Here is a 27,106-nt window from a genome sequence, read left to right as displayed (position 1 = left end):
GGGGCAGGGGGGGGGACAGGGAGGTGGCCGGACGCCTGGGTCCTCCGGCCGGCAGGGCTGGAGTGCCACCTCTCGGGAGAGCCGGGAGAGAGACAGCAGGCAGGCAGGCAGCCTCTACTCCAAATTTTAATGAAACAAATAAGTTAATAAGTTAATCAAGTGAGGTAACTACTTCTGGCTGGGGAGGTCTGCGGGGACCAGCCAGCCCCGGGGAGACGGCGGGGGGGGGGATCCTACGAGTTAGTTCCTGCGTGCGGCTGCGGGCAAAGCTGTCGCATGCACCCTCGCCCCGTGGCCGGGCACCCACGGCACCCACGCAGCGACCCACCCGCCTGCCCACCCACAGCACCCGGCCGTCCCCTCGTGCCCCCGCTGCCCCCACGGCCCAGCCGGGGGGACGGGCACCCCCGGGGCGAGGGGGCCGGGGTGGTGCAGGAGCAGGGGGGAGGCTGCAAGCGGCTCTGGCACGGCCCGCGCTGGCCACATGCACTAACGAGGCAAGAAAAACGAGCAGGGTCAGGGGTCCCTGCCGCCAGGAGCGGAGGCACGGGGGGGCTTGGGAAGGGGGTGTGTGCAAATCCCACGGTCCGAAGCCCATCAAGACCCCCCGGGACCCCCGGCCACGCAGGAGCAGACACCAGCCCCAGCTCGGCAAACTTTGGCACTACCACGATCGCTTCCAGCCTGGCTCAGCCCAGCGGTGCGGGACTGGAAACCGGCCCCAGGGTTTCCTGGGGGGAGTGGGGCAGCGCGGGAGCCGCTGTGGCTCTGCCGCGAGTGGCATGCGGGGAGGCACGGCCAACACCGCTCTGTCCCCACCGGGCAGTCACCCCCCAGGTCCAGCCCGTGCTCCCCGGACCACAGAAGGGATGGGGACATGGGGAGGGACAAACCGAGCACCGCAGGACCTCTAAGCAAGAAGGAATCCTCTAAGCAAGAGCAGGTTCTGGGACATGGGAGGGAGGGATGCTCCTTGGGGACCACTGTCCCCATCACCTCTGCCTGCATCCCTCCCTCCTCCACAGGCCCTGCCCAGCCCCGTGGCCCCAGGGCCACCCTCGGGTGGAGGTTTGTCACCCAGCCCCAAGCCCCCAGGGCACCCAGGCGGGCCCCCACGGGCAGCAGGATCTAGCCCTGTGTGCTGGTAGGGGGGGTTTGCTTATTGCCTATGTCCCCACGGGTTGCTCTTCCCGGGGTTGTTGCATATTAAGACATTATTGCATAAATATATATATATATCTTCTATATATATATTGCCCTGGGAGCATGCACGGGCAGGCAGAAGGCTCTGCTGTGCTTCTAGAGGTGCAGCCGCAGCTGCAGCGCTGCAGCCCTGCGAGCAGGGAAACAACCCAGGCAGAGGAGAGTGAGGGGGGGACAGACCCCCGCTCAGCGGCCTGGGGGGGGGCCCCTGCTGCTGCCCTGACCCGGAGCGACGCAGGTAAAACCACACTGGGTCGTGCCCCAACGCCCCTGCTTGGCGGAAGGCAAGCGGAAGGGAGATGAAGCCTTGCATAGCTGGCGGTGGTCCCGGCTCGGCTCTGGGGGACCAGGCAGGACCCCACTGGGGAGCTGGACATGTCCTGAGGGCTGGGGGGTACGACCCAAACCCCAGGGGATGGGGCCAGCCTGGAGCATCCCCGCCATGGCTGGGGAGCGCTCGAGGCCCCAGGAGCTGGGGGGGTCTCACCCCCCGGGAAGGGCAGGAGCATCCCAGGAGCGTGGTCTGGCCATGCTGCAGTGCCACGGGCTCCCACCCCATCCCCAGAGCGGGCACCCCGCTGCAGCCGTGTCCCCGCAAAGGACGACTTGGTTCAAGTAACATGGCCAGGGACGTGGCTAGACGGGGCCGGGCGATGCCACGCTGCTCCCACACCCCGGCATCCCATCCCACCGGCTGCGCGCTGGTGGGATCCGTCCCACTGCCTCCCCGCTCAGTCCATGTTGGCGCTGGCCGACCTGGAGATGTTCAGGGTCTGGGCAGAGACCGAGATGTCCTCGTGGTCCACGGGGCTGTGGTAGTCGGAGGTGATGTCGGGCTCGCAGGGGGGCACCTGCACGGCGGCCAGGCTGAAGGAGTTTATGGAGCCCTTGCGGAGGCACTGGGAGTAGAGACCGAGCAGCAGGTCCAGCTTCTGCTCAATGGACTGCACCTGCAAGGGTGGGCAGGGCTGAGCGGGTCCTTCCCTGCGGGGAGGGGACCCGGGGGGTCCCACTTCGCACCGAAGGGACAGTGACGTGCTCCCTGGCGGCCGTCCCCTCCTGACCTGCCTCTCCACTTTGACCACTCGCCCCATCATGCTGAGCTCGTCCACCAGCTCCGTCTCCAGCGCCGGCTTCTCCCCCTTCTCCCGCATCTTCTTGTCCGCAGCGAGGGCCCCCCTGCCCACGATCTGGTCCACGCTGGCAGGGAGGGAAGGGACACAGCCCATCACTCCCAGCGGACCAGAGGGCATGTGAGACCACAACGGATCGGGACGGGGCTCTGGGAACATGTCCCACCCATCGTGATGGGCCAGCACCCCTCCCAGCGGGCACGGCTAGTGGTGGGAGACCTGGGGGAGCCCAGAGCCCCCCCGCCGCCTTCAGAGCAGCTCACCGCATCTGCAGGCTCTTGATCCTGCCCAGCATGTCCAGGTGGCCGGCCGAGTACTGCTCGATGACGTCCTTGACGTCGTAGGGACGCAAGGTCTCCTTGAACTTCCTCTTGGCCACCAGGAACTTCAGGATCCTGCAGGGACACCCGGGCTGGCTGCAGGGCACGCGGGAGGGCCAGGGGTGCCCGCGGGCTCCACGCTGGGGGAACGGGGGGCACATGCAAAGCACCGAGGTCCCGATCACTGTCCCCATGGGGGTCTGAGCCAGGAGCCGTCCCTGCTCCTTGCCCAGCTTGGCCACGGCCATGGGCTGGACCGGGGCTCTCTGGACACGTCCGCTCATCCCCAAGGGCCGAGAGCTGTGGAGGAGCTAAGGATGGCAGCACGTACGCTGGGGGACGCAGGAGGGGATGGTCTCACCTGACAGCCCGGATGAGGGTCTTCACTGCTGGCATGATGTCCTCGAAGGTCAGGTCACAGTGGGAGCTCTTCTCCTCGCTGCTGTCCTCCGGCGGGCAGTCGGCTGTGAGTGCCAAGAGTGGGTGGGTGGCAGACACTAAGGGCTGTCCCTCTGTGCCCCCCAAAACACCTGCAGCCCCCCAGCATGACCCCACAGCCGGACCCAGACCCCACCACTCCCCAGGACTTACCCTCGACTGGGGTCCGCGGCTTGAGCCTCAAGGATGCACGGAAGCGGGTCCGGTCATTGAAGCTCCAGCTTTTCTGCACCTTGGTGGGGCTGGAAGCCTCGGGAATGTCCTCGGTGCTGGGGGAGCGGTGCAGGGGGGGTCCCAGGTGCTGCCTGCCCCGGCTGCCCTGCCGCTGCGAGCTGCTCAGACGGATGCGGTCCTTGATGCCCATCTTGTTGCTGCGTGGGAGAGCGGGGTGGGCAGCGTCAGGGGTGACCAGGTGCCGGGGGGGACGGGGATGGGGACGGGGAGAGGAGCGGATCCCTGCTGCGGGCACACACGGTGCCCACCGCGGTGGGGGTGAGGATGGGGGTGGCTGTGCCCCCGGCACGCGATGGGTACGAGCTCGCGTGTGAGGCAGGCCAGTAGCAGGTGGTACCGCATGCCCGTGCAGGAGCAGCTCTGGGGTTACTCCTTTAAACACCGTTTTTTTTCCCCAAGAGAAGAGAAAGGAGGAGACAGACAGACAGGGAGAGCACAGAGACAGGTACGGTGGTGGGTAGGACACGCAGCAGAGCCGCCGGCAGAGCAATCGGCCCCAGTCCCGCAAGGAGCAGCCCTGCTCCTGCCCCATCCCCGCTGGCATGGGGTGTTCTGGGGCACCCAGCCGGGCCCCTTCATCCTCCTCCTCCTCCTCCTCCAGGCTGCACCACCTAATTCAGGCTCTGCTCCGGTGGGCGAGCAGAGCAGCCCCCTCCTGCCCTAACTCAAGCTCTGCTCCTGAAACCAGCTGCTCCGCTGGGTCGGTGGTGGGGGGACAACAGGCATCGTTTATGTAGGACCTACACAAAAATACCATCTGGTGCTGCCTTTTGTGTGATGTGGGACCACAAGCACACCTCGGGACATGCAAGGAGGCCAAACAGACGCACAGCCCTGCAAGTGGAGGTAGCCGAAGCCGCGGAGGATGCGGAGCAAACCCCACGCCTGCTGCACAACAGGCTCCACAAAACCCCGGCGTTTGTTTGGGGAGCCTCCTGGATTTCCTGGGCCAGGAGTCCCAGGGCAAGGCAGGGGTACTGGCAGGGCACTGGGCTCCCAGCGTCTCCCCATGCAGGTTGTGGGCAAGCTGGTCCCGGGCACGCAGGGCTGCCACAAGCCCCTGCAGCCGGTGGCATGCGGTGCTGCCGGGCTGTGCCGGAGGACGGGTAGGGCTGTCCCCCGGGGGACCAGGCTGCAGGACAGACGTGGGACAGCGTTTATCCAAGTGCCGCAGTTTGCTGTTGTTGGACTCGGCAAGCCCAGCGCGGCCAACAGACCAGGCTCATCCGTGCCGCACGGAAGGGGAAACTGAGGCAGGGCAAGCTGTGGGAGCTGGCGGCAGACAGCGGGGACAGCCAGCTCAGCCCAGGCCATGCACAGACCCCCTTGCCCTGCAGAAGGATGACCCTTCAGCCTCTCTAACCCGCTCTGCTCCGCAGTCAGCAGGCAGCCCAATACAGAGCACCATGCACACCCAGTGCTCCCCAGCCCTGCGCAGCCGCCCAGCGCAGGCAGCCGGGACGCAGTACCTCCGTCTCCACGTGCCCCACGTCCGCAAGAGCCTCCTCTTACCACTAAAGATCGGGCTGGAGGGTCAGGGCAGAGACACAGGAGAAAAAGAGAGTTAGCCCATGGACGGGAGGGAGCGGAGCATCCCGGGTCACCGCGTCCCCGACCCCCCCAGGCATGCCAGCACCCCGGTGCGTGGGCGCAGGGTCCCTGCCTGCCGCCGGTGAGCATCTCCCGCTGCACCGGACCTGGCCACGGTACCCCCTTCTGCTGTGGAGGCAAGAAGCACGAGTGGAGTTGTTTGTGTAGGTCCTGCATAAACACTAACGCCCGCCCCGCAGAGGAAAGTCCGGTTTCTCAGCGGCGGAGCTCTGCCAAAAAGCGATTTGGTGACGGCACGTGGTGCCGAGCAGCTGAACGGTGGTGACCCTGCAAACGCCGCTGCAGCTCTGCGGACCCCCGGCCCCTGCCCGCTTGCTGCGGCCACTGCCGGGGGCGAACGTTACCTGAGGCGTAAGCACTTGTGGGGCTGCACGTCCTCCTCCTTCCAGCTTGGGGGTGAATGGGGGGCACAGAAGGTTTGGGGGTAGGTTGGAGGGATGGAGAGGAGGAAGGGTGAGCAGGAGAGGGGAGGAGAGAGAGAAGATGAGATGTTACGAGAGGTGATGCTCGTGGAGGAGATGGAGGAAGGCTCAGGCCCCCCCTGGGTGGGATGGCCGGGGGGTTGCAGTCCCTCCCCTGCCAGCTCCCGGCTGTTCACTGGGAAACCGAGCCCAGGCCGGTGCTGCCGCAGGGAGAAGCCCCCCCCAAGCCCATACTCACCTCGGGGATGGCGGGGGGAGCAGGTCCCCCTCGGCCCCGCGCCTGCAGCAGGGCAGCCGCAGCCCCACGGCTCGGCACATCCCCACGCTACGCCAGACCTCCCACAGCCCCGTCTCCAGCGTCACGGGGGAAACTGAGGCACGATGCCACGGAGGAGCAGCGCTCCCTCTCCCCACCTAACCCTGACGTTGGCCCAGGGCCCCACGCCGTGCCGATGTCCCGGGTGGGAGGCCAGCAGCCGTGGTGGCACGCCGGGGTCTCCAGGATGCTCTTCGGCCAGAGGAGACCGGGGACATGGTGCAAAGCAGCTGCCGCCAGCAGCGTGGCAGCCCCGAACCCTCTTGTCTCTTCTCGTCGGCACGGGGGCAGCTCGGCATCGCCGCTCCCCACTGCTGTGGGCACGGGAAGCCCGTCTTGGACTGCAGGAACTGGTTTTTGCTCCTTGCCTGGCTCTGCAGCAGGGCCACACAGCTCCAGCCCCGACGGGCTTGCAGCGCTGCCTTTGCAGGGCCATTTTCAGCCACGCTTGGTTACCCTGTGCGAGGTCCCGGTGCCGTGGCCGCATGAAAAAGGAGCTGAACGTTGCAAGAGGCTTCACGATGGGTACAAGAGCCCAGAGTCTGTTCGCGGGGACCAAACGTGCCCCCTCCAGAGCTGTGAGCCGGGAGCAATGCCGGCAGCCAGCGGCAGAGCTGGAGGGATGCCCCAGCACGGCACTGGGTGGGGAGTGGGACCGGGGGCTGCTCCTCTGGGGTCCGGTCTGGCGGTGACAGGCACCGCGGTGGCATCGCAGGCGGACACAGACGAGCAGAGGAGAGAGGGCAGAGAGGAGGGAGAACGCGGGGCCGTGGGGCTGCACCCTCCTACCTTTCCCCTGAACAAGCGGCAGGGCTGATGCTTTTCTGGCCAGGGGTGAAGGAGTGATAAGGCGGTGGGGCTCCGTCAGGCAATTTTTTCACCTCTGAATTCCTAAATCCTCCGTTGCGGACTCGGTGCAAATGCTCAAACATTAGGACCAGCTCTCTGAGGTTGGGGTTAAATAAAAACATGGAGAAATTAAACTTTCCAAAGCAAATGAGATGAGCAAACCAAGGCTGAGCAGAGCCGGGTCCTCCTCTGTGCAAACCAAAGCAAAACCAGAACAAAACAAGAAGCAAAAACCAGCACTTTCTTTCAAAAGACAGTTTCTTAACAGCTCGGGCAGCAGGTTGAGGCAGCAGCGGGCGCTGCTGGCACCTGGGGGTGACGGTGCTGGGGAGGGGGGTGCTGGGAAAGGGTCCCACAGAGACTGGCCGCTGGCGGAGGGGCTGGACCCATGCTGAGAGGGATGGGTCAGGCAGGACGACCACCCTTGCCATGGGGTGGGGGACAGGGGGACCTGCCACCATCTGGTGTGGGGGTCTGGGCATTGCTGGAGCAGCCAGGAGGGGAAAGCTCAGACCCGGCAGGGATCGAGCCTGGCCCTATCCCCACTGCAGGAGAAATGGCTCCCAGCACAGCAGGAGGGGCTGACGGAGCCCCCCGTGATGCCCACGCCAGGAGAGCCTGGGACTACGGTACTACGCTTGGCAACGACGCATGGAAAGCCGGATCTCCTCGGTCAGGGACAAGAGGGACTCGCTGCCATGGCTGTTAAGAGCCCTGTCTTTGAAAAAATAAAGAGTGAAACAGAACAATGATTTGTCACTGCAAAGGAACACATGGCCGGAGCAGGGGCAGGACGCACAGGCAGGCGGGAGGGCACTGCCAGCCTGGAGCAGGGCTCGGGCACGGGAACCGCACGGCAGACCCCGGTTGCGCTCGGTGTGATGGGAACGCACAGGGAGTCCAGAAAAGCCTCGGAGAGTCTTCAATCCACCCGTGGTGGCAACATCCCAGGGGCCACAGGAGGGGAGAGCCCTGCAGGGCTCCCCGCTGAACCCCCCCGGGTCCATCTGCTCTGCCACCACACTTGGAGCCGGCTCCTGGCCGGCTGCAGCTCCGTCGCCACAGCCACGAGGTCCCCGTGGCCGGCGGCACCATCCTCTTCCCCGTGGCGGTGCTGGAAGATGGCTATGGATGGGGCGAGAGAGGACAGGGTGGGATGGGTGCCGGGCGCTGTGAGGATGGTGAGGATGGAGGAGGGTGTTGGACATTTTGGCAGGTGCTGTGCTGGGGGTCCTGTGTCCCAGGGCTGAGCAAGGTGTCCGTGCTGCTCAGCCCCACCGAGCCCTCGGCGGGTCCGCATGGCCCCCCGTGGCAGGGGCTGCTCACGTTTTTCATCAGCCTGGGACCCCATAGGGACCCCCGGGGAGCCCCGCAGCCCTCGCCCGCACCCTGCTTACCTGAAGGAGGGCAGGAGGCTGTCGTAGTAACACCACGTGGCCGTCAGGTACGCCCGGCTGATGTCCGTCGAGTACAGGCGCCAGGCAGCCTGCACGGGAGCGAGAGCCCACGGGCGTCGGGATCAGCCCCTGCGGGGGCAGGAGGCGAGATTCCCCCCCCGCGCCAGCCCTCTCCATCCCCCTTGGACACCACGGGCAGAGTCCGGCCCAAAGGAGCCAGCTGCCAGATGTGGGGTCAGGCATTCGGGTCCTGCCTGCAGCAGGCAGGGACAGGCAGAGCAGACAGAGCGGGGGACGGTGGAGCATCCCCGGGAAAGGATGGGGCAGGACACGCCAGCACTGCGCTACCTGGATCAGGTTTGCCGCCGGAGTCCGCCTCTTCTCAAAGTGCTTCTGCCGATGCTGCTCCTGCACTTTGAGGGCGAAGCCGGAGCCCAGGATCCCCTGGGGATGGGAGGGGAGGGGGTCCGTGGGTGCCGGCCACGCCGAGAGACGGGGACCTTCCCACCGCAGGGGTGGATTTGGCCCCTTTCTCCCCGATTTCTACAGGGCAGGAGGCGCAGGGACCCTCTCCCCCGTCCTACTCACGGCAGGCAGCGCGAAGAAGGAGATGCCGAGCAGGGCGAAGCCGGCCGCCAGCATCCGTCCCAGCCACGTCTGCGGCGTCTTGTCCCCGTAGCCGATGGTGGTGAGGGTGACCTGCCCGGGGGCAGAGCAGGGGGAAGCCTGGAGGGAGCTCCCTCGCCGCGGCCCCGTCCCACCCTCCTCATCCCCTCCCGGGGCTGGGGGACCGCCGGTGGCCAAGCTTACCGTGCCCCACCACAGGGAGTCGGCGTAGGTGGCGAATTGGGCATTGGCATCCTTCTCAGCCAGGTAGACGAGGAAGGAGGCGAAGATGAGCACCAGGAAGCCGATGTACCAGGCGGTGATGAGCTCCTGCCGGGGCAGGGGAGGGGTGAGAGGGGCTCGGGGAGGGGTGTGGGGGGCCATGCTGGGGACCCCCGCGTTCCTCTACCTTGCTGTGGGCGTAGACGACGGAGCCCAGCAGCTTCCAGGTGCCGCCGCGACGGTCCATGCGCACCATGCGCAGGATCTGCAGGAAGCGCATGCTGCGCAGCGCCGAGGTGGCGAAGATGTTGCCCTGGGTGCCGGCGGCGATGACGGCCACGGAGGCGATGAAGACGATGAAATCTAAGGGACAGCGAGGGTCAGGGGCGCGGGCTTTTCTCAAACACCCGCGGCGTGGGTGACACCGCAAGTCCCCAGATCCCTGTGTTCCCCCCAAAGCCCCCCGCCCCCCCCCGGTACCTATAACGCAGAAGGGTTTCCTGGCAAATCGGAAGCGTCCCCTCCAGCCTCGGTAGCGGCAGCAGCAGCCGGCCGCCCAGACGCGGATGATGTACTCCATGCCGAACACCACGATCATGACGAACTCCTGCCGGAGGGGTAGAGGAGGGGGGAGGCAGGAGGGTGAGGTGGGGAGGGCAGGGGCAGGACGGCGTGGGGGATTCAGCTGGGTGGGCGGCTTTGGAGGGGGCAAAATGAAATGCTGGTGCTGAGGACGGGACGGCGCGGGGGGGAGCATGGTGTCCCCCCCAAGGCCACCACCCTGGCACAGCCCCGGCTGGAGCCTTCCTGGGGGAATCAGGGCAGCGAGACGGGAGCCGTGGCCGTCGAGCCTGTTTGAGCAGCCCGGCTCCCCTACCTGTGCCAAGCTCACACCGAGCTGGGTCCTTTTCCTCCGCCGTCAGCATTGTCCTCCTACCTCTCGCACAAACAAGCCCCCGTTCTGCTTACTCGCGGGAAAGTCACAAGGACCTTCCCAATTTAGTCTCCATCACTCGGAAGAACTCCAGCGTCAGCTGTTTCTGACAGTTTGGGGGAAAGTTGCCTTTTTTAGCCCCTCCTGCCCTGCCTTTTCCAGCGGTTTATGCCTCTCCGCACCGCAGAGGTCCGGCTGCAGTGATGGGCCACCCTGAGCCGCCCTGCAGCGAGGCCACCCTGCAGCTTCTCCCCGATGTGCCGGAGAGGCTGCCATCATTAACGCCAAGGATCAATAGTGACATTTGGGCTGGGGAAGGGGTCAGAGGGGTTTTGTCCATGATCTCGGCCAAGTCTCTTGGGGTGTAATGTGGGGACAGGGAGTCCGAGCACAGCTCCACTCCCCACTTACCAGGATGAAGAGGCACTGGTTGGCCAATTTCTGGTGCTCCTGGATGGTGGAGAAGACCGACAGCACCAGGCAGCTGAAGACGAGGAGGAATCTGGAACGAGAGCGTGTCAGCGCGGGCATCAGGGCCGGCCGGGGGGAGCGCAGCCTGCAGTGCTGGCCCTTGCTCACAGCCTGACCCCCCCAGCCCAGACTTCCACGGCCGTGGCTGAGCCACCATGGACACGGTTTACCCCTAGATGGTGGCATGGAGCAATTTGGGAGGCCACGAGCAGCAGCTGCCCGTGGGTGCAGAGGCAGGGCTGTGCCTAAAGCCTGCCCGTGGCACTGGGATGCCCAGCGCAGGCAGCACCTCCCTGGGACCAGGGCAGCAAGCCCACGGCGGGATCCCTCCATTCCCTGGGCATCCCTCCGGCACAGCCGGGACGGGCTCTCTGCCCAGCCTCGGCCCCCCCAAGTCCCGTGCCCAGAGGGAACATCGCTCCCACTGGTCCCCCCTGTGATGGGGACCAGCCCCGCATGGCACCCTTGTCCCAGCCCGGGCTGGTGGCACAGCATGTCCCCAGGCTGCCCTACAGGCACCGAGGAGGAGGACCAGGCTCCGGCAGACATGGGGCTCAGTGCCAGGCTCCGGCACAGCCCTGCACCCTCTGTCCAGGCAAAACAACTGCTAATTAAAAGCAAGGAGGGAGATTTGGTGGGGTGTCCCAAACCGTGGCAGCGTGCTGCTGCTGCAGAAGGGGGACCAGAGCGTCTCCTGACTGTTCCCAGCATCGCTGCCACCGTGGGGACTTGCTGGGGACACGGGGGAACAGCCGACCTGGGGGAAGAGTTAACAGGGAGCTGCTCTGGGGCTAGCTGTCCCCGAGGGCTGGGTTAAGACATGAGGGGCTTTGGCCCATTTAAAATAAGGAGGGGAAAAAAAAAAATAGACTCTGAAGCTGAAGCAAATCAAACTCCAAAAATACATTTTTTCCCCTGATCCAGCGATTCTAAAAATGGAAAGCGGAGGGCTTGTGCCACCAGCCCACGTGACGGCGTGCAAAGGGCCACTGCTCCACCAGAGCCGGCTCCGTAACGGCACGGGGGGCTCCGGGCACCCACGGCCCCACTGGGCACCGCGGCCCCACTGTGCCGCGGGGAAGCACCGCCGGCAGCACCGGGGCGGCCAGGCTGAGGCCAGCAGTGCAAGCGAGGTGGCCGCGGCACCCTGTCCCTGAGCTGGTGGGCACCCATCTCGCCCCCCCGGCACCACCTCCGCTGGGTGAGCAATGCCCACGGGACCCATCAATGGTGCTCCAAAGAGTGTTGGGGGGCTCGGCTCGGGGAGATGCTGCCCGACACCCACTCAGGAGCTCTTTCCCATCTCTTCTTGTTGCTGACACAGGGCTTTAGAGCCAAACCGGCTGCCCTGGGTGGCCGAGGGGTGAAAGCAGAGCCGACCCCCACATCTGCCCCAGGGCCAGCGGGGAGGCACCGGGCGACGCGGGGGAGAGGGGACGATGCTCCCACCCTGGTCAAGGGGACCCGGCGCAGACACTAAGCACTGGGGGTGAGGAGAGCCGAGGGCCCCCCCAATGCCGGGGGACACACTCACCCACCCACCGAACCCACAGTTTGTGCCGTGTAAGGCTGGGGGGGGTCTGCAAACCTGGGCAGGGCATGAGGGGGCTGCTGAGTGCCCCATGCCCACAGTGGGGCAAGGCGGGGAGTACCCAGCTCAAAATCCAGCATAAAGGGGGACAGGCAGGCCCCTTCCCCGAAACCGCCATGAGGGGAAACTGGAGATGGGACTGACAGCAGAGAAACCCCAGGGAACGGGAGAAGGGATGGATCCAGAGCATGGAGAAGGGAGAGCTGGAGCGAGCCCTGCCCTCGCTGCGGAGGACGATGCTCCTCTCCCAGGCACTCCCCATCTGCAAGGCAGAAGGCTGGAGCCAGTTCCATCTCCCTCTGAATTATTAATCGAGCCCCTTTCCTCCGGCACAGCAGTTCTGCCGTTAACTCCTCCGGCAGCCAACGGCACAGCCGGGCACGCCGGTACCCCCGTCCTGCCCGCGCCGGCACAGAGGGCAGCGGAGCCGCGGGCAGGGAGCACCGAGGAGGTCACTGCCGTCCCGGCCACAGCCCTTGGTGTGAGGAGCAAAACAAGACCTGGCTGAGCAGCCCCGGGCAGAGCCGTTCTGCTTTGTGCATCATCAGCAATAAAGATTATACAATCAGGATTTAGCAGGCAATTACATGGGCAGCGAAGCACAAAGCAGAAGAGAAGGCAGAAATCTCCCAGCCTGCAAAGATTTGTGCCTCTCACCCCGGCCGGGGAGCTGGGAAGGGGGGGTCTCCAGTGCCTGGGCACACGCTGCTCCCGTGGGGACGTGCTGCGGGTGGCCCTGCCTCGGGCAGCGGCCGGTCACGGTGGTTTTGCACCGAGCTGGAGCCCCACTTGTCACCTGTCCCCACGGCAGCACCACGAGCAACCGGACCGGTTGGTAAAGCCGTGCCACAGAAGCCGTGATGGAAACCTGCATCCTTGGGGTGGGGATGCCTCCCGCCCGGCCGCCCCGGTATCCCGCAGGATTTGGTGAAGGATACAGGCATGCGAGACCCCACGGGGCCGGCTGGGAAAGAAACTTTCTGGGAACACATCACCTGCTAGGAATTAACTTGTAAAGCCTGGGCAAACGCCCCGTCCCGGCTGCTGGCAGGGCCTAAGCGGCTTAGGGGAAGGGTCAGATGCCTGAAGGCAGCTCGGTGAGCCAGGAACCAGCCGTCCCCCCCCCCAGTCCCCCCTCGGAGCGGGCAGCCCTCCGGGGCAGAAGTGCTGCTCTCAGCAGCTCTACCCTGCACCGAGGGCTCGACCGACCTCTCCATCAAACCCTGAGCGGTGCTGGCAGTGCCAGGCTCCCCACCGGCACGCTCCCCCTCCCGAATATGCTGCTCTTCTCACTCACCAAGCAGGGCCAAAAAAAAAAAAAAAAAAAAAAAAAAATAGGAATGCTGCCAGGGAAAACAGGGATGGGGCAGAGACGATGGGGCAGGACCCGGCAGGAGTCTCACTGTCCCCCCGCTCCCCTGCGCCAGGGTCCCGGGGGACGGAGGGAGCAGATGCTGTTGTTGCTGAGCCGGTGCATCAGCTTTCCCCAATAAACTTTGCATCGCCAGCCCCCACCAGCCGGCAGCCCCCGCTCCCACTGCCGCCCTCACACCTCCCTGCTGGCACACGTCCCCGTGCGGGAGGGGACACGCCGGCGGCAGCCTGGGCACGGGGACGGGACCCCTCCAGCTCCTCTCACCCCTGCAGGAGCAAAGCCTGTCCGCAGGAACACTCCGCCCCAAAATAATAATTAAAACCCGGCGGGGTGCCCGGGTTGGAGAAGGCGAGTCTCCTCACATTAATCTTCATTAGAGCGGACTTTGCCATATGCTCTTGCCCGCATCGGCAACGCGGTGCCGGCGGAGGAACAGGTGAGCCGGGAAAGGTGCTGAGCTCAGGGGAAGCGGGGCCAGGTCAACCCCGGCCGGCGAGGAGCAGTGCCGGGCAAGGGGGCACCAGCCGGCACCCAGTGCCCACCCGAAGACCCCTGGGCAAACGGGTTGCACCCCGGTATAGCCTGGGCAAAGCTGTGCCGCGGCACCCCGGTGCAGCCGATGCTGATGGGATTGTGATGCTCAGAGCCTGTGCAGCAGGATGGCACATCACCAACAAGCAGCCGGTGTCCAGGCTGGGAAGCGGGGGTAATGGTGGGCACCCCCGTGCCCTGGCGGGTCTGGCCCGGACCCCACTTCGCTCTCCCCCTGCGAGGAAGCCCCGAGCCAGGGGCGCAGGCAGCATCAGGGAGGCTCGTGCTGACAGCCCAGCAATAACTCAGCGGAAAGAAAATACCACGCGCCGTAGGATAAACAGCTCAGCCAGGGGACGAGCGAGCAAACAGCCTCTGCCGAACGGCACAGCTCCCTTCCCGGGCCAAGCCTGGCCCCATCACAGTGCTGGGCAGCAGCACTGGGTGCCCAGCCAGGCTGTACCCCCCAGCTGTGCCACCGCGGGAAATGGCTGTTTGGACCAAAACTGCCTAAGCCCAGCTCCGGTCGGATGGGGACAGGGATGGGGACGGTGCTTTGCTCTCCAACCTCCCCAGCCCGCGAGGTTCAGCTCCCCGAGCACTGTTTGCAGCTGTATAAACAGCATGTCTTCTAAATCCCCCGTCCCTTGCTCCAGCAGCCCTTTAGGAGAGGTGGAGCAGGCGGCCTGTCTGCTCTGGGTGATATAAATAACCGGGGTGTAGTGGGCCTGTTTGCACCCGTAACCATGGCAGGGTCCATCCCACACCGTGCCACAGAGAACAGAAGCAGAAAAGCACCGAGTGTTTCCCCATGGTCAGGGAAACCGGAGCTGGAGCCAGGAGCCCGCCAGCCTCGCAAACCCCAGGACACGCTCCGAGCCCAGCCCCGACCTGGTTATCAGCGCCGGGAGAGGAAAGGTGCTGCTCCGAGAGTCCTCCTCGCCCCCAGACCAGGGGGTACCGGGGGGGGTAAGGCAGGATGGGGTGTTTCCAGCACCCTGACACAGGCTAGAAGTAGGGCTGGGACAAGGAGACTGCCTGCAGGCTGCAAACCTCCTCCTGCAGCCCCGTGGCACCCACGGCAGGGACCCGGCAGCACCCACGACAGCAACTCCAGATAACATCCCACAGCGCACGGGAGCCGATGGCCCCAACACCTTGGTGCTTCGGTGAGCGGGAGCCAAAGCCTGCAGACGGCATCATCCATCACCCTTGCACTGCATGGCTGTACCCCCATGCCACCCACCGCCCCCCAGCACCCCGGCCCCGCAGTCCCCACGGGGAGCACGGTCACAAGGCTCCTGCGGACGGTGCCAAGACACTCACACGGAGCAGCCGAGATAGTTTTGCTCTTGAATCATCTGGCAAGGAGCTGGCTTAAGGCGGGGTGGGGAAGAAAACCAGTGTGTTTTCAGACGCAGCTCCCGTGCCCTTGCACCCCAGGAGAAGGATCGGGGCCGTCCCTCCCCTCCAGCTCCTGGGGACTCTGCAGGGGACGGGGGACCTTTGGGGCACAGGGACACGAGTGGCCCCAAGAAGTCGAGGCAGGCTGAGACCCCAAATGCATTGCCCGGAGGGCAGAAGCACCCACAGGCAGAGGGGGCAGGTCTGGGCACTCGCCCAGCCCCACTCTGACCCTCATCCCCAGGGATGGCTGCTTGGAGGGACAAATAACCAAAGCCTCTCCAGGGCGACCGAGCATCCCAGCAGTGGGGCTTCCCCGCCGTCATCCTCGCCATCGGGGCCGGCCAGCCTCGGGCACCCAAACTGGCACCTTGCGCTCTGGGCTGGGGGGTCCTAATGGGAGCAGCAAGAGGGGAAAGGAAAAAAAAAAAAATCGATGCATAGTTTCATGTTGCGCCAAAGTCGCTTAATTTTATGCGCCGGTGATACCGCATCAGGCTGGGGAAACTGCTGTGCCGGCTCCTGTTCCCGCTGGCATTTCCCCCAAATGCAGCTCCCGTTTCAAGCCCAGGCAAGGTGAGGGGGGCCAGCCCCGGGAGCAGAGCCCCCTGCTCGAAGGGCACAGCTCCGGCAGTGGCAGGGCACAGCTTCCCCGGCCCCTTCTATTTTGGCCACACAAGCGCAGCAGCCGGATAGGAAACCACCCCACCAGCCCCCGTGGGGGATGCCAGTGACAGCAAGTTAAAACCCCAGGGCTTAATAGAAGAGGTTTTTACCACGCAGGCGGTGGAGAGCCAGCAGCGAGCAGGGGATGAAGCAATTTCCTTGCAAACCCACCGGGGCTCCAGCCCTTCGAACTGCCTCGGGTGGGTTGGCAAGGGCCTGGGCTGGAGCTGCCGCAGGCACCGACCACAGCGGCAATCCCCAGCATGGTGGGGAAAGCACTTTCCCGCTTGCCAAGCGGTGATGGAGGGATGCGGCGAGATAAGGGAGCACGGCAGAGCTGCGGTACCGTGCCACTGCCCTGCAGAGCCACCTGCCCTGCAGCGGGGCTGGGATGCAGCCGGGGTGGCAGACCCATCCTGCCCACCGCAGCCCTCTCCCGTAACAGGATCCGAGAGAAACTCCAGGAGAGACCGGCTGTCAGCAGCCTTGTCCCCAGCCAGGAGCTGGCCGGTGCACAGGGGGGGACCCGCCAGCTGCTGCCCTGCGCCCATTGCACCCCCAGCATCCCGCTGCTCCGAGCCAACGAGGATTTCCCACGGCCCCGAGGCTCCCAGCCAGCCCCGAGCCGAGGAGAGCCCACGCCTGGCATCACCCACCCAGTGCCAGGATTCTCCCAGGGCTCTGCTGGGAGCTGCCACCCCTCTGCCCCCCCTGCAACGTACATGGGGACCCGACACAGCAAGGGCAGGGGTGCCATGGGACAGCCACCCTACATGCCCAAGGGATGGGCTCCCTCCGATCTCTGCACTCCTGTCCCTTCTTTGCCCCAGCGTGACACTTTGGCAAGGTAAATAAAACCCCACCACCCCACCAGTACCCAGGTGAGGTGCTGCCAGGAGCGGCGGGCAGGGGAGGTGCACAGGGGACGGTGCTTCAGGCAGGGGGTTGCGGGTTGTTACTGGTGCCGCCGGCTCAGTCTTCCCTAATTTGCTCCAGGTCAAACTGTTCTTTATGAAAGCGTTCCTCTAGGAAATGGAAAAGTGCTGAGCTGAGCTTCTGGTGCACCCAGCAGTTTCATAACCACCGATACGAGCTCCCAGACCCCATTTTCCATCGGGGCAGCAGCACTGAGAGCCACTGGCCGTATGCAGGGGCTGGCAGATGGGGAGAGGGTGCCAGCGAGCCTGGCTGCAGGGACAAGCCGCGAAGAGCAGCAGTAACAGCTTGAACTGGAAACCTGGCCGGTGCGGCTCTAGGCTGCAGGAGACCCCTTGGCAGGGCAGCCCCTGGCCGACAGCACACACAGCCCTCAGGCCGGGCTGGCAGCGGTGCCCGTGCCAAGGGCAGAAGCCCGCAGCAGCTCTGCCCGGGAGCAGGGCAGTCACTGACAGCCATACACAACTAAAGGCACGAGCTGGGAATGAGAACAGCCTTCCCGTTTGCTTAAGAGGTGGAGATTGGAAAAGGAAGTTTTTATTTGCCTTCTGGCTCTAAAGCCTTTAGGTTAAAGCTCTGGTCACACTCCCAGATTTGCTCTGTAAGCTCCAGGGCTAGAAACTCTCATTTCAAGAGGGCAAGACACAGCTTTGCAAGCCTGGCGAGCCAGCCGAGCCCAAGTGCGTGCCTCCACCACGGCCCTGCCATGGTCAGCATGGGCGTAGAGGTGCAGCCAACACCACACACCTCAACGCCGGCTTTACACCTGCACTGGCACCCGCTTTCACACCATCCCCTTCCTGCAAACGCTGGAGCACGGGAGCCTGCAGGGGCACCCAGCCGGGGGGGCTCCGAGGGGCTGCGAAGCCCCAGCAGAGCCCAATGGTGGGTCTAAGCCCCCCCAGCCCGTCGAATGGGGCTGCAGGCAGATGCCCGGCACAGCTCAGGGGCTGCAGAGATGGTGCAGCCACCAAAGCACCCTGCAAGGTGGAGCAGCACCAGCCCAGCCCAGCCCAGAGCGGGCGCTGGGGACGGGAAGCTATTTGGGATCAATTTGCCGACAGAAAGAGACTAAACTTGTCCAATAAACGGTATCAGCTCAGTCCTGCTACGTGCTCCCAGACACTAAACTGCTCAGGGGAGGGAAGTGCTTCGCTTCTCAGCGGGTATTTCCATTTTAGCAGTTTTCAGCCCTGTCTCGGAGCCAGGCTGCTCGGGGGGAGGCAGCGCACAGGCGTGACTCAGAGGACAGGTCCTGTGACCAGTGCTGCCCCAACCTTGGGTGACCTTGGGCCGTGGGCTTCATGTCCCCCGTGCCTCAGTCCCCCCCAAAGTGGGGGTAACACCTTCCTCCTCTTTTTAAAAAAAAACAGTCCTCAGCTACTGAGGCACACAAATCATTCCCGAGAACTTCAATACCCAGCACTGCAATAGCTTAGCAGCTCCCATCTGCTGTGGGAGAGAAAAAAAACCAACCAAAGCCAACTTTGAAGAAGCCAGAAAGGAGCAACATTTACAAGAAAGGTTTCACAAAACAGACCTCCACACCTTGCACCCACTGCGGCATCTTTCCACAGGCTTCGGGGGGGGGGGCCCTGGCAGGACTGACTGCCCTGCAGCATACCTCAGCCGTAAAACTGAGAGAGCAAGTGAACACAAACCCTCCCCATCCCAGTAAATGCTTAAAGAGGTTTTGCTCCTGCTACCGACTGCTGCACATCTTCCCACATGGGGCAAAGCCCATCTCCCAAGAGCTGGGGGCCAGGCCCAGCCGGAGTGGCAGAGGGGGGACCCGGGGCTTGGTGGGCTCTGCAAGGGGAGCTGCTCGGTCTGATGCGGTTGTTTCTGGGGCAAAACTTGCGCAGGTCAGGAGGAAGAACGGGTGAAACACACCGGGGCACGCGTGTCTCGGCTGTGAGATGAGCAGGGGGATCTCTCTTCCGGAGCCCAGCAAGTACCTACGCAAAAAAGTCTGATCCCCCTCCCCTAGCAGGAGGTTTCGGCTGCCGTCGTTATTAATTCCTTGCAGGAAAAGCACTTTCGAGGGCAGTATTTGCAACGTAGGTATTATTGCCGAAGCACACTGCGGAGGTGTCGGCAGGCGTTACAAATGGGCCCCGGGCTCCTCTCCCAGCTCCCCGGGGAGCTCAGGTGCCCTCTTATCCAGTGACAAATTCATCCTGCCATCTCAATGTGCTAACTTAGGCAAGACCCACTTTCCTGTCTCTTAACGAGCTCCAGCTCGCACACCCCGCTAACGACTCAGCACCGCATTACCGCTCCTGAAAGCCGAGGGAGAGGCAGTTTTTTGGCTCATGCTCTTGGAGAGGGTCTGTGCCCAGCCAGGCTGTGGGGCACGGTGCACGTGCCCGGCACACACCAAGCACGCATGTAGCACACGTGAGGCAGAGGGGGAAAACATCTCCTTCCCCATGGCAATGGCCGGGCAGGGAGCAGTGGTGTCCCGGCAGCATCCCAGCAGCGCAGCCGGAGCAGAGTGGGGGTCCTGAGTCAGGGCAGCCAGAACAGCCCCCCAGCACGGAGCCCCCCCCCTCTCCCCACAGCCTTCGGGCGCATTACAGACACCCCAGCTCCGCAGCCCCGTCACAGCCCTCCGAACAAACAACCCCAAGGGGCTGAATTTGTTACTCGGCCCCAAGCTGAGTCCGTGCATCTCGGAGAAGATTCTGCTTTGTAGAAGCCACTGGATGCCCCGGTCCAGCAGCGAGGAAAGCCGGAGCAGCACCACACTGCCCGGGAAACCGCGTTGAGCCAGGGCAGGGAGCAGAGCTGCTCCTGGGAGCATCCCAGGCTCCATCTCTGGAGAGGGATGTTTTAGTGCTGGGGATCAACAGCAGCTGTGACCCAGGAACGGGCACAGCTCTCGGGGTACAGCAGCCGCTGCCGGCTTGCGGCCTTTAGCCAGGGACAAGAACACCCATTCCCTGTTTTCTCCCGTCCCATCCGGACACGGGTCCGGGGATGCTGGGCTGGCACTTCTGCTACGTCCCGGCACTGCTACAGGCGCACAAACAGGCTCCCTGGTCCCATCCAGACCTGCCCTGTCGCCTCTTCAGGGGACTTTTGCCTTTGAGGCTCCCCACGGGCTCCGAGACCCACATGCGGCGAGGGGGGACGGTGACCCAGGCTCCCTGGGGGTGCCATCAGGAGGGGGCTCACTGCCCCCGGGCCACCCCGCAGACCCAGTCTGTCCCCCCCCGGGGACGCGCTCACCTCCTCGCACCGGAGCCGCCGGTGGACTCAGCATCCCCCCCCCAGCCCAGCCGGTGGCGGAGCTCCCCCAGCTCCCATCGCACCGCGACCGGGAGCGGCGGCAGGAGCGGGCACCGGCGCGTCGTGCCCCCCCCCCCTCCGGCACCAAACTTCTCCGGTGGAGCCCGGGGCTGGGCGGGACACACACACACACACACCCCCCGGTGCCCGGTGCCGGGGCTCGCTCGGGGCTCCTCGTTACTCCGAAATCGCTCCCTCCCCCCCCGCCCGGTCCCCCCCCGTCCCACCGGGAACCCCGGAACCGGCCTTTGGGCGACGGGACGCTGCGACCGGTAACCGTCCCGCTCCCCCCCCCACTCGGGACGCCGGTACTCACATGAAGACGTGGTAGACGAAAGCCCACCCGCGGGGCCGTTCCAGCACGTTGTAGAGCCCGTTCTGCAAGCGGCGGCGGCAACAACGCGGGGAGCCGGCGGGGGGGCGGGCGACGGTCCCGGGTCGCGGTCCCACCAGCAGCCCCAGGCGGCGGCGGCGGGGCGGGGGGGTCCCACCGGGAGGTCCCGCTCCTTCGGTGCGCACCGCCGTCAGCGCCGCTCCCCGCCGCTCCCCGCCGCTCCCCGCCGCCGCCCCGGCCATGGCGGACCGCCCCGCTCAGGGCACCGCCGCCGCCGCGGGGACCCCCCCCCCCGCCGCCTCCCGCTCCGTTGGACGGCAGCTCGCACCGCCTCCCCCCCCCCCCCCCCCCCACGAAGAGCCCGGTGCCGCTCCCCGGTGCCACCTGCCTTTAGCTGCCCGCCGCCGGGACCTCCCCCCCCCGCCGCCGCCGCCGCCGCCGGGGCCGGCCCGCCCCGCCGTACCTGGCCCCCGCCCCCGGGGCTCTGCCGGGACCGGGGAGGATGGGGGAGAGGGGGTGGGGGGGGCGGGACGCGGGGAAGAAGCCCCCGCTGGAACCCCCGGTCCGGTTCGGGGGAACCTTCCCCACGAGGTTCCCCGGGGAGCGGGGATCTCCGGCTGCCCACGGTACCGGGCAGAGTGTGGCCTGGCCACGGGGTGGGGAGCATCCCGCGGGTGAGCACCCCAACCCGCGGGGTGCGGAGCATCTCTGGAGCCAGGGTCCCTGGCCACCAGGCATGGAGCATCCCAGTCAGAGAGCATTCAAGTCATAGAGCATCCTGGGCATGGAGCATCCTGGGCATGGAGCATCCCGGGCATGGAGCATCCCAGTCATAGGGCATCCTGGGCATGGAGCATCCCAGTCATAGAGCATCCTGGGCATAGAGCATCCCAGTCATAGAGCATCCCGGGCATGGAGCATCCCGGGCACGGAGCATCCCAGGCATAGAGCATCCCAGTCATAGGGCATCCTGGGCATGGAGCATCCCAGGCATGGAGCATCCCGGGCATGGAGCATCCCGGGCACGGAGCATCCCAGTCACAGGGCATCCTGGGCATGGAGCATCCCAGTCATAGAGCATCCTGGGCATAGAGCATCCCAGTCATAGAGCATCCCGGGCATGGAGCATCCCGGGCACGGAGCATCCCAGGCATAGAGCATCCCAGTCATAGGGCATCCTGGGCATGGAGCATCCCAGTCATAGAGCATCCCGGGCATGGAGCATCCCGGGCATGGAGCATCCCGGGCATGGAGCATCCTGGGCATGAGCTTTCCAAGCCAGCCAGCATCAAACCTCCCAGGCTGTCTGGCAGTGAGCACCCCAGGCCGGGGCATCCCCCTTTCCTCTAGGTCCAGGAATTGCTGGAGGCACCGAGGTTTAGAGGGACATCAAATACCTACAGAGAGACTTTGTGTTGCTTGGGAAGGGAAGGGCACATCCTCATCCTCCCCCTCCCAGGTCAGGAGCCCTGCCGGAGCCCGTTCCCCCCCGGGGTCCCTGCAGCAGGCACAGCTCTCCCACACCCATACCTATCCATCCTCCGCAGACTCAGCTTTGAGCCAGGCTCCAAGTGTGTTTCCCAGCCAAGACCCACAGCTATTTGCTCTTCTGCCTTATTCCCCTTGGCTCCACACAACCTCCCACTAACAGACCAGGAAAGTGAGGCACGCTGCTGGGAATCCCCTTTCCAAGGAAGCCCGGGTCGGGGTGCCCCATCCCAGCTGTAACCACACGTTCTCCGCACCTTTGCAGAAGCCGGGTCCCCCCACCCCGCATGGGTGCCCCAGGGCCTGTGCTCCTGGAGAGGAGAGCAAGTTAAAGGCTTTGGTCAGTGAATTATTTAACGTGGCGGTTGGAGATCCTGGCACCGGCGCGGGCCCTCGTGAGCACTGCGGTATTTGGTAGGTCTCAGGAAACACACACAATAAATAGACAATTTTATTTACTTTGGCATGGGGGAAATGGTGCTGGTAAAACCCACCCCAGGAGCCAGCCTGCAACCCCCCCCCCCCCGAGGATGTCTCTCCCTCCTGCCACCGAGCAAACCCCATGGCAGCGAGATGGGAAGGAGAGGTGTGCCCGTGGAGGCTGAAAACCTGTAAATCCAACCCAAATTCTCCCCGGTGAATCGGTGGTGTCTCCTCCACGCTCCCCTCCAGCCCTAACCCCTGCAGCCCCCTCTGAACGTGCTCCCCAAGGGGATGCAGCCCCTGGAGCGTGGCCCCGGCTGCACACAGGGTCCCCCCAGCACGTCTCACCCCCCCCCCGGCAGACACTCCCAGCAGCCGAGCCACCGCGGCGGGAGCACCCTGACCTTCATCCAGCTGCCGTTTGGTTCAGCGTATTCCCCTCAGTTGCAAGGTTTAGGTTTCACCTGGAGATTGATTAAAGCCTCCGGGCTGCGGAGGGGGCAGAGTTAAGGTGACCTGGAAAGAAAGGACTTTGGCCAAGGTGGGCGCTCGCTTGAGAGGAGTTGGGGGAGATGGGGAGTTGTTTTATTCCTGCTGCTGCTTCGCAGCTGGATGGGGAATATCCAGGCTGATGTCCCGGGCTTGCCAGGGAAGCATGGGCAGAGCTGTGTTCCTAAGTGAAGAACCACCGATTGTTTTTTTAAACAAAGACGTCACTTCTCTAAATTGTTTGCTGGAATCGGTGAGCTGCTAATAAATTAGGGGAGAAGGCGTGCTACCACCACGCACCAGCCGCGCTCTCCGTTACTGTCGCTTTCTGGCCTCCTGCAGTTTTGCTTTTGCAGGTTAGACCCCGAGCAGCCCCCTGGTAGCGAACGAAACTTTGCAAGATTGCAGGCGCAGCCACCCAGGGCCAGCGACGCCAGTCGCTCCCAGCTGGGCTGAGCACCCGGGAATGGGTTAACGGGGACCCAGAGCTGGCGCTGAGCTGGTGCTGTGGGTCACCGTGCGTGGGGAAGGGGCAGGTCCCATCCACGCCTTGTCACCTTCCTGGATCCTGGGAATCTCCATTGATCCTGGAGCTGGGAGGTTTTGGGATGGAGCCGGAGAGTCTGAATCAACACGGTACCAACCCATCCATCAGAGGTTTCGGGAAGCCATCCTGGGCTCTGCTGGCTTCGCCCCCCAGCCTGCCCGCCCGCGGGGGTCCCACAGAGCCACTCGCATCCTCCGGCCCCGATGAAACTTTAAAGAGGATTTCCGAGGCCGGGTGATGACGAGCAGGGAGGCCTGCGTGCTTGGAGCCTGCTGCCCTCTTGGGATTGCAGCTCAAGTTCCTGGCACGGACGGGAGGCCAGGATTTGCATCTACAGGATTTCCAGTAAGTTTTGCAGCCCTGGTATGCAGCTGCAGGGCTGCGGGCTGGGGAGAGGGGCAGGCGGGACCGGGGTGGGGGGACCTGGGACTGCTCACCCGGGCACGGGGACCGGAGTAAAGTCCCAGCCCGGCTCCCTGGATGGGGGGATGCTGGGGAGTCCTGGGCAGAGCCGGGGGTGGTATCGCAGAGGGGAGGATGCAACCAGCCCCCTCTGTGCAAGGGAGCCTAATTTGGCACTCGGTGGCCAGGACAGGCAGAGCTGAGGGCAGGTGGCCTCAGGGGACCCAGGGCTGGCATTGCCCTGGGAACTGGGCGAGCACTGGGGACAGCCGGCAGCGCCGGCAGCGGTGCGGGGAGCAGGGAGGGCTGCGGAGCTCCTGCTTCTGCTGAAGGCTTGGCCTCGGCCCAGGGCAATTAGCTCCTGGCGTCGGTGCTCGCACACGCTCTGACAAACAAGCGACTGGGACGCCCCGGCCTCGCTTCGGAGGGGTCCCTCCCTCCTGCCGCTGGGTGTGGGATGGGGACCCCTCGGGGCCGGGGGGCTGCTCTGCCCCAAAGCCAGGGCAAACCCCCGGCCCGCGTCGTGGCACTAATGCGGGGCTGCATCCGCGCTCGCCTGCCCTGACCCCGAGCTTGGAGCGATGCCAGCATCGCTGGGAGCCGGGGCACGTCCCAGAGCGGCTCCGTGGGAGGAACAGGGACGCTTCTGCCCCATTCTGCTGCAACACCACCTGCACGGGGAATGGGACGGGTCAGGGCCCCAGCTCCTTTTCCCAGCTCCGAAGGTGAGGAAGGAAGAATGGACAAAGACTTCAAGAGAGCTTTGCACCCCTGGGCTCTCCGGCAATGGCTCAGGAGCCTCAGGACAGTTCACAACCAAATCCCTCCAGTGGTGCTGGGTCCCTGTGAAGATGGAGGAGGGTCCCACAGCGGTGGCAGTGGAGAAGAGCCAGCACCGCTCCCCGAGGAAACACGGTTTGCTGGCGCTGGCTGCAGGTGGTGAACCCAGAGCCCGTGCCGGGAGAGGTTGCACCCGGGGCAGCTTCACCCAAGCACCTTTCCCAACGTGCCCAGTAGCTCTCGCACCCGGTGGCCCTTGGGGCTCCCGGTCCCCACGGTGGCAGCGTGACCTTCACCGCAGCGAGTTTTTCCCTAGAAGAGGGTGGCTGAACGCATCAGCCCCGGGGAAGGGCAGCCGTCAGCAGCAAACCCCGCAGTAAACCGAGCGCGCCAGTTCCCGAGCGTCAGCGGCCGGCGCTCGCCCGTACCGGGGTTGTGCTTAGCTCATCACCCCTGAGGAGAAACGGAAACTCAAACCGCTCCTTGGGAGGAAAACGCTGCTTCCTCATCAGCTTTCATCCCCTGGATCCCCGGAGGTACAATTAGCTCTGCCACCTTCCTACATCGTCACCTGCCGCAGTTGCCGAGCCGCCCGCAGAGGGTCCGGCGTCCCTCCCCACGGGCGCCACAGCTTGCCCAGCCTCTCGGGGAACATGCGTTTCCTTCTGCATCGCCCCACGCCGCTCCATTTGTCATCACCCTCCCGCAGAAGATCAAACGAAGGCGCGTGTCCTTACACAGAAGATTTGGCTGTTATTAATGTCTGAGGTTTATGGTACCTGCGACAGACAAATGGTGTCAGCTCTCTTCAAAGTACCTTTCCTGTTCAAGTCAGCTAGGGCACTCCTCTGGGAGTGCAGATGAAGTCTCACCTCCATTCTTAGCTAAATATTAACATGATCAGCTTTGATATTAACTGTCCGTTAAGTTCCCACACTCCTGGAAGAGATCAGACTTTGGGCGACCATCGAGACGACACTGAGCGTGTCGAAACCAGCATCCCCTTCAACCAGAGGTAGAGGCTTTTGCTGGAAACTACTCTCCTTTCAGGAGCGGTGTCTCACTCCCGTTTTCCACCCTTTAAGCAATTTATTCCCATGCAAATTTAAACTATTTCAAGCAAACACAACTGCTTGGGGTAAAGAGCTTTCCTTCAGAAGAGCCTTGCTTGCTACCTCTGCCAGTAGCTGATAAGGCAAGGCAGCTGCCTGCTCCGGCTGCACGTCTCTCTCCGTCCTTACAAGCCGATTCCCTGGCTCTGCTCCCTGGCACAAGCAAAAAGGACGCTTTGCCAACCGAGCTGCTTGAGAGGCAACCCATCTCCTGTCGCCTCGCTGCGGAGGGCCGCCGGGAAGCACCAGCCCGGCCACAGCACCTTTACTCGGGTGGGATCCGGTTGCCGGGACCCACGGCAGCTTGGACCAAAGGACAGAGAGAACCGAAGCCACTGGCCGGGGGAAGGTACCTCCGGCTCAACCAGCCCGGCTTCCCCGGCTCCTCTCCAGCCCTTCCCGGGCAGCAGCCACCCACGGGTGCCCTCTCGTGGTCGGTCCCACGCACGGAGCTTTCACACAAAGTACCTTTTTTCTCCACCCTCCCACCCTCAACTTCATCTTTTCCACGCACAGGAGATGCTTGTGCCCGGCTCCGGCAATGACCCCTCGCTCTGTGCGCACAAGGCTGCGATACCAGAGGGTTGCGGCTCAGGAAGGCGCTGGGCTGCATCGCTCCACCTATACAGTGTGCTGCTGGCTCCCAGGCACTGCAGGATTGGAAAAATTTAAAAAAAAAAAAAGTAAGAAAATTGTCATTTAGAAAGCCCAGGAGGTGCAGGTAATGCAGCAAGCTCCCTTGCCTGACTGGAACAACCTGGCCCAGATTTAACAGTTGCTGAAGTGGAGTTTTTCTTCCCCAGCAGCAGCTCCCCCCCGCAGTTCTCCCGCAGGCAGGGCAAGGCAGGCACTGCATCGGCTGCATCCTGCACAGCTGGGCTGGGCACTGCCAGGGAAAGCACTCCCAAGGGCTGAGCAGCCCGCAGCTGGGCACCAGGTTATATGCCACGCTCGGGAGCAGCCAGCCCCTCCTCATAGCAAAACTGTAGCAAATTCGGTGCTTCTGCCAGTGAAAAACAAGTGGCAGTGCTGGCGCTGTCCCCCGGCTCTGCCAAGCAATGCACAAAGCCACGGAGCCTCTCCTGGACAAAGTGCCAACTATGTCAGACTGCTCGACGTGGGATGCGCAAAGGCTCTCTGTTAAACTCACACCCCTCTTTTAGCTAAGACCTAAACTTGGCCTAACGCTGCCGGCATCCTTGCAGCGTGTTCAATTAAACTTGACCTCCGGAGGAGTTTGTTCAAACCTGCCCCAAACTCCTCCCTGCTGGTTCGGCTGGATCCCGGGCGCAGAAGCCGCAGGGAGAGGCGGTGCAACCCTGGTACCCGCAGTTGAAGGGCTGTGCTCTGCGGAAGTAATCACTGTACGACATCTGCAGGGAGAGCCCTTGGCGTGGCAGGCATCCACAGCCCCTCCAGTCTCACCACTCATGTCACTTGTCCAACCCCTTCTCCAGGCCACCCCTAAGCCCCTTTGCTAGTTTTGCTACTGCAGGTATAATAATTTTTCAGGGATTCAGGATGCTCTTTGCTCGGCAGGTTGAGACTGGGCACTGGATCTCAAAGAGAGCACACACA

General features: G+C 64.1%; 1 protein-coding gene across 2 annotated transcripts; it reads right to left on the bottom strand.

The window, feature by feature from the left end:
* Positions 1–113: 113 nt before the first annotated feature.
* KCNQ4 (potassium voltage-gated channel subfamily Q member 4) lies at positions 114–20,529 on the bottom strand. 2 transcript variants are annotated; one of them, XM_030039865.2, is made up of 15 exons: positions 20,270–20,529; positions 10,097–10,187; positions 9,232–9,358; positions 8,939–9,114; positions 8,734–8,859; positions 8,512–8,649; positions 8,272–8,367; positions 7,924–8,012; positions 6,467–6,622; positions 5,284–5,328; positions 3,248–3,465; positions 3,018–3,120; positions 2,600–2,731; positions 2,268–2,403; positions 114–2,153 (listed from the first exon to the last, which is right to left on the bottom strand). In XM_030039865.2, exons 1-15 carry the CDS (start codon positions 20,527–20,529, stop codon positions 1,935–1,937), a joined length of 2,112 nt encoding a protein of 703 aa, XP_029895725.1. In that variant the 3' UTR covers positions 114–1,934. The 2 variants fall into 2 exon arrangements, with proteins under 2 accessions (XP_029895725.1, XP_040985297.1); XM_041129363.1 differs by lacking the exon at positions 5,284–5,328.
* Between the last annotated feature and the right edge of the window lie 6,577 nt (positions 20,530–27,106).

Source organism: Aquila chrysaetos, chromosome 16 (assembly GCF_900496995.4).
Source record: "Aquila chrysaetos chrysaetos chromosome 16, bAquChr1.4, whole genome shotgun sequence".
Lineage (NCBI taxonomy): Eukaryota > Metazoa > Chordata > Aves > Accipitriformes > Accipitridae > Aquila > Aquila chrysaetos.
Note: the sequence above shows the minus strand (reverse complement) of the source record. Positions and strands in the feature narration are given on the sequence as shown.

Bases quoted from the DNA above. Each gene is read 5' to 3' on its own strand.
- KCNQ4 (XM_030039865.2), bottom strand. From the start codon at position 20,529: ATGGCCGGGGCGGCGGCGGGGAGCGGCGGGGAGCGGCGGGGAGCGGCG. The intron at 9,115-9,231 runs GTACCGGGGGGG...GCTGTCCCTTAG, and splicing joins GAAACCCTTCTGCGTTATAG to ATTTCATCGTCTTCATCGCC. The intron at 6,623-7,923 runs GTAAGCAGGGTG...CCCCAACCTCAG, and splicing joins AGCCTCCTGCCCTCCTTCAG to AGAGCTGGTCCTAATGTTTG.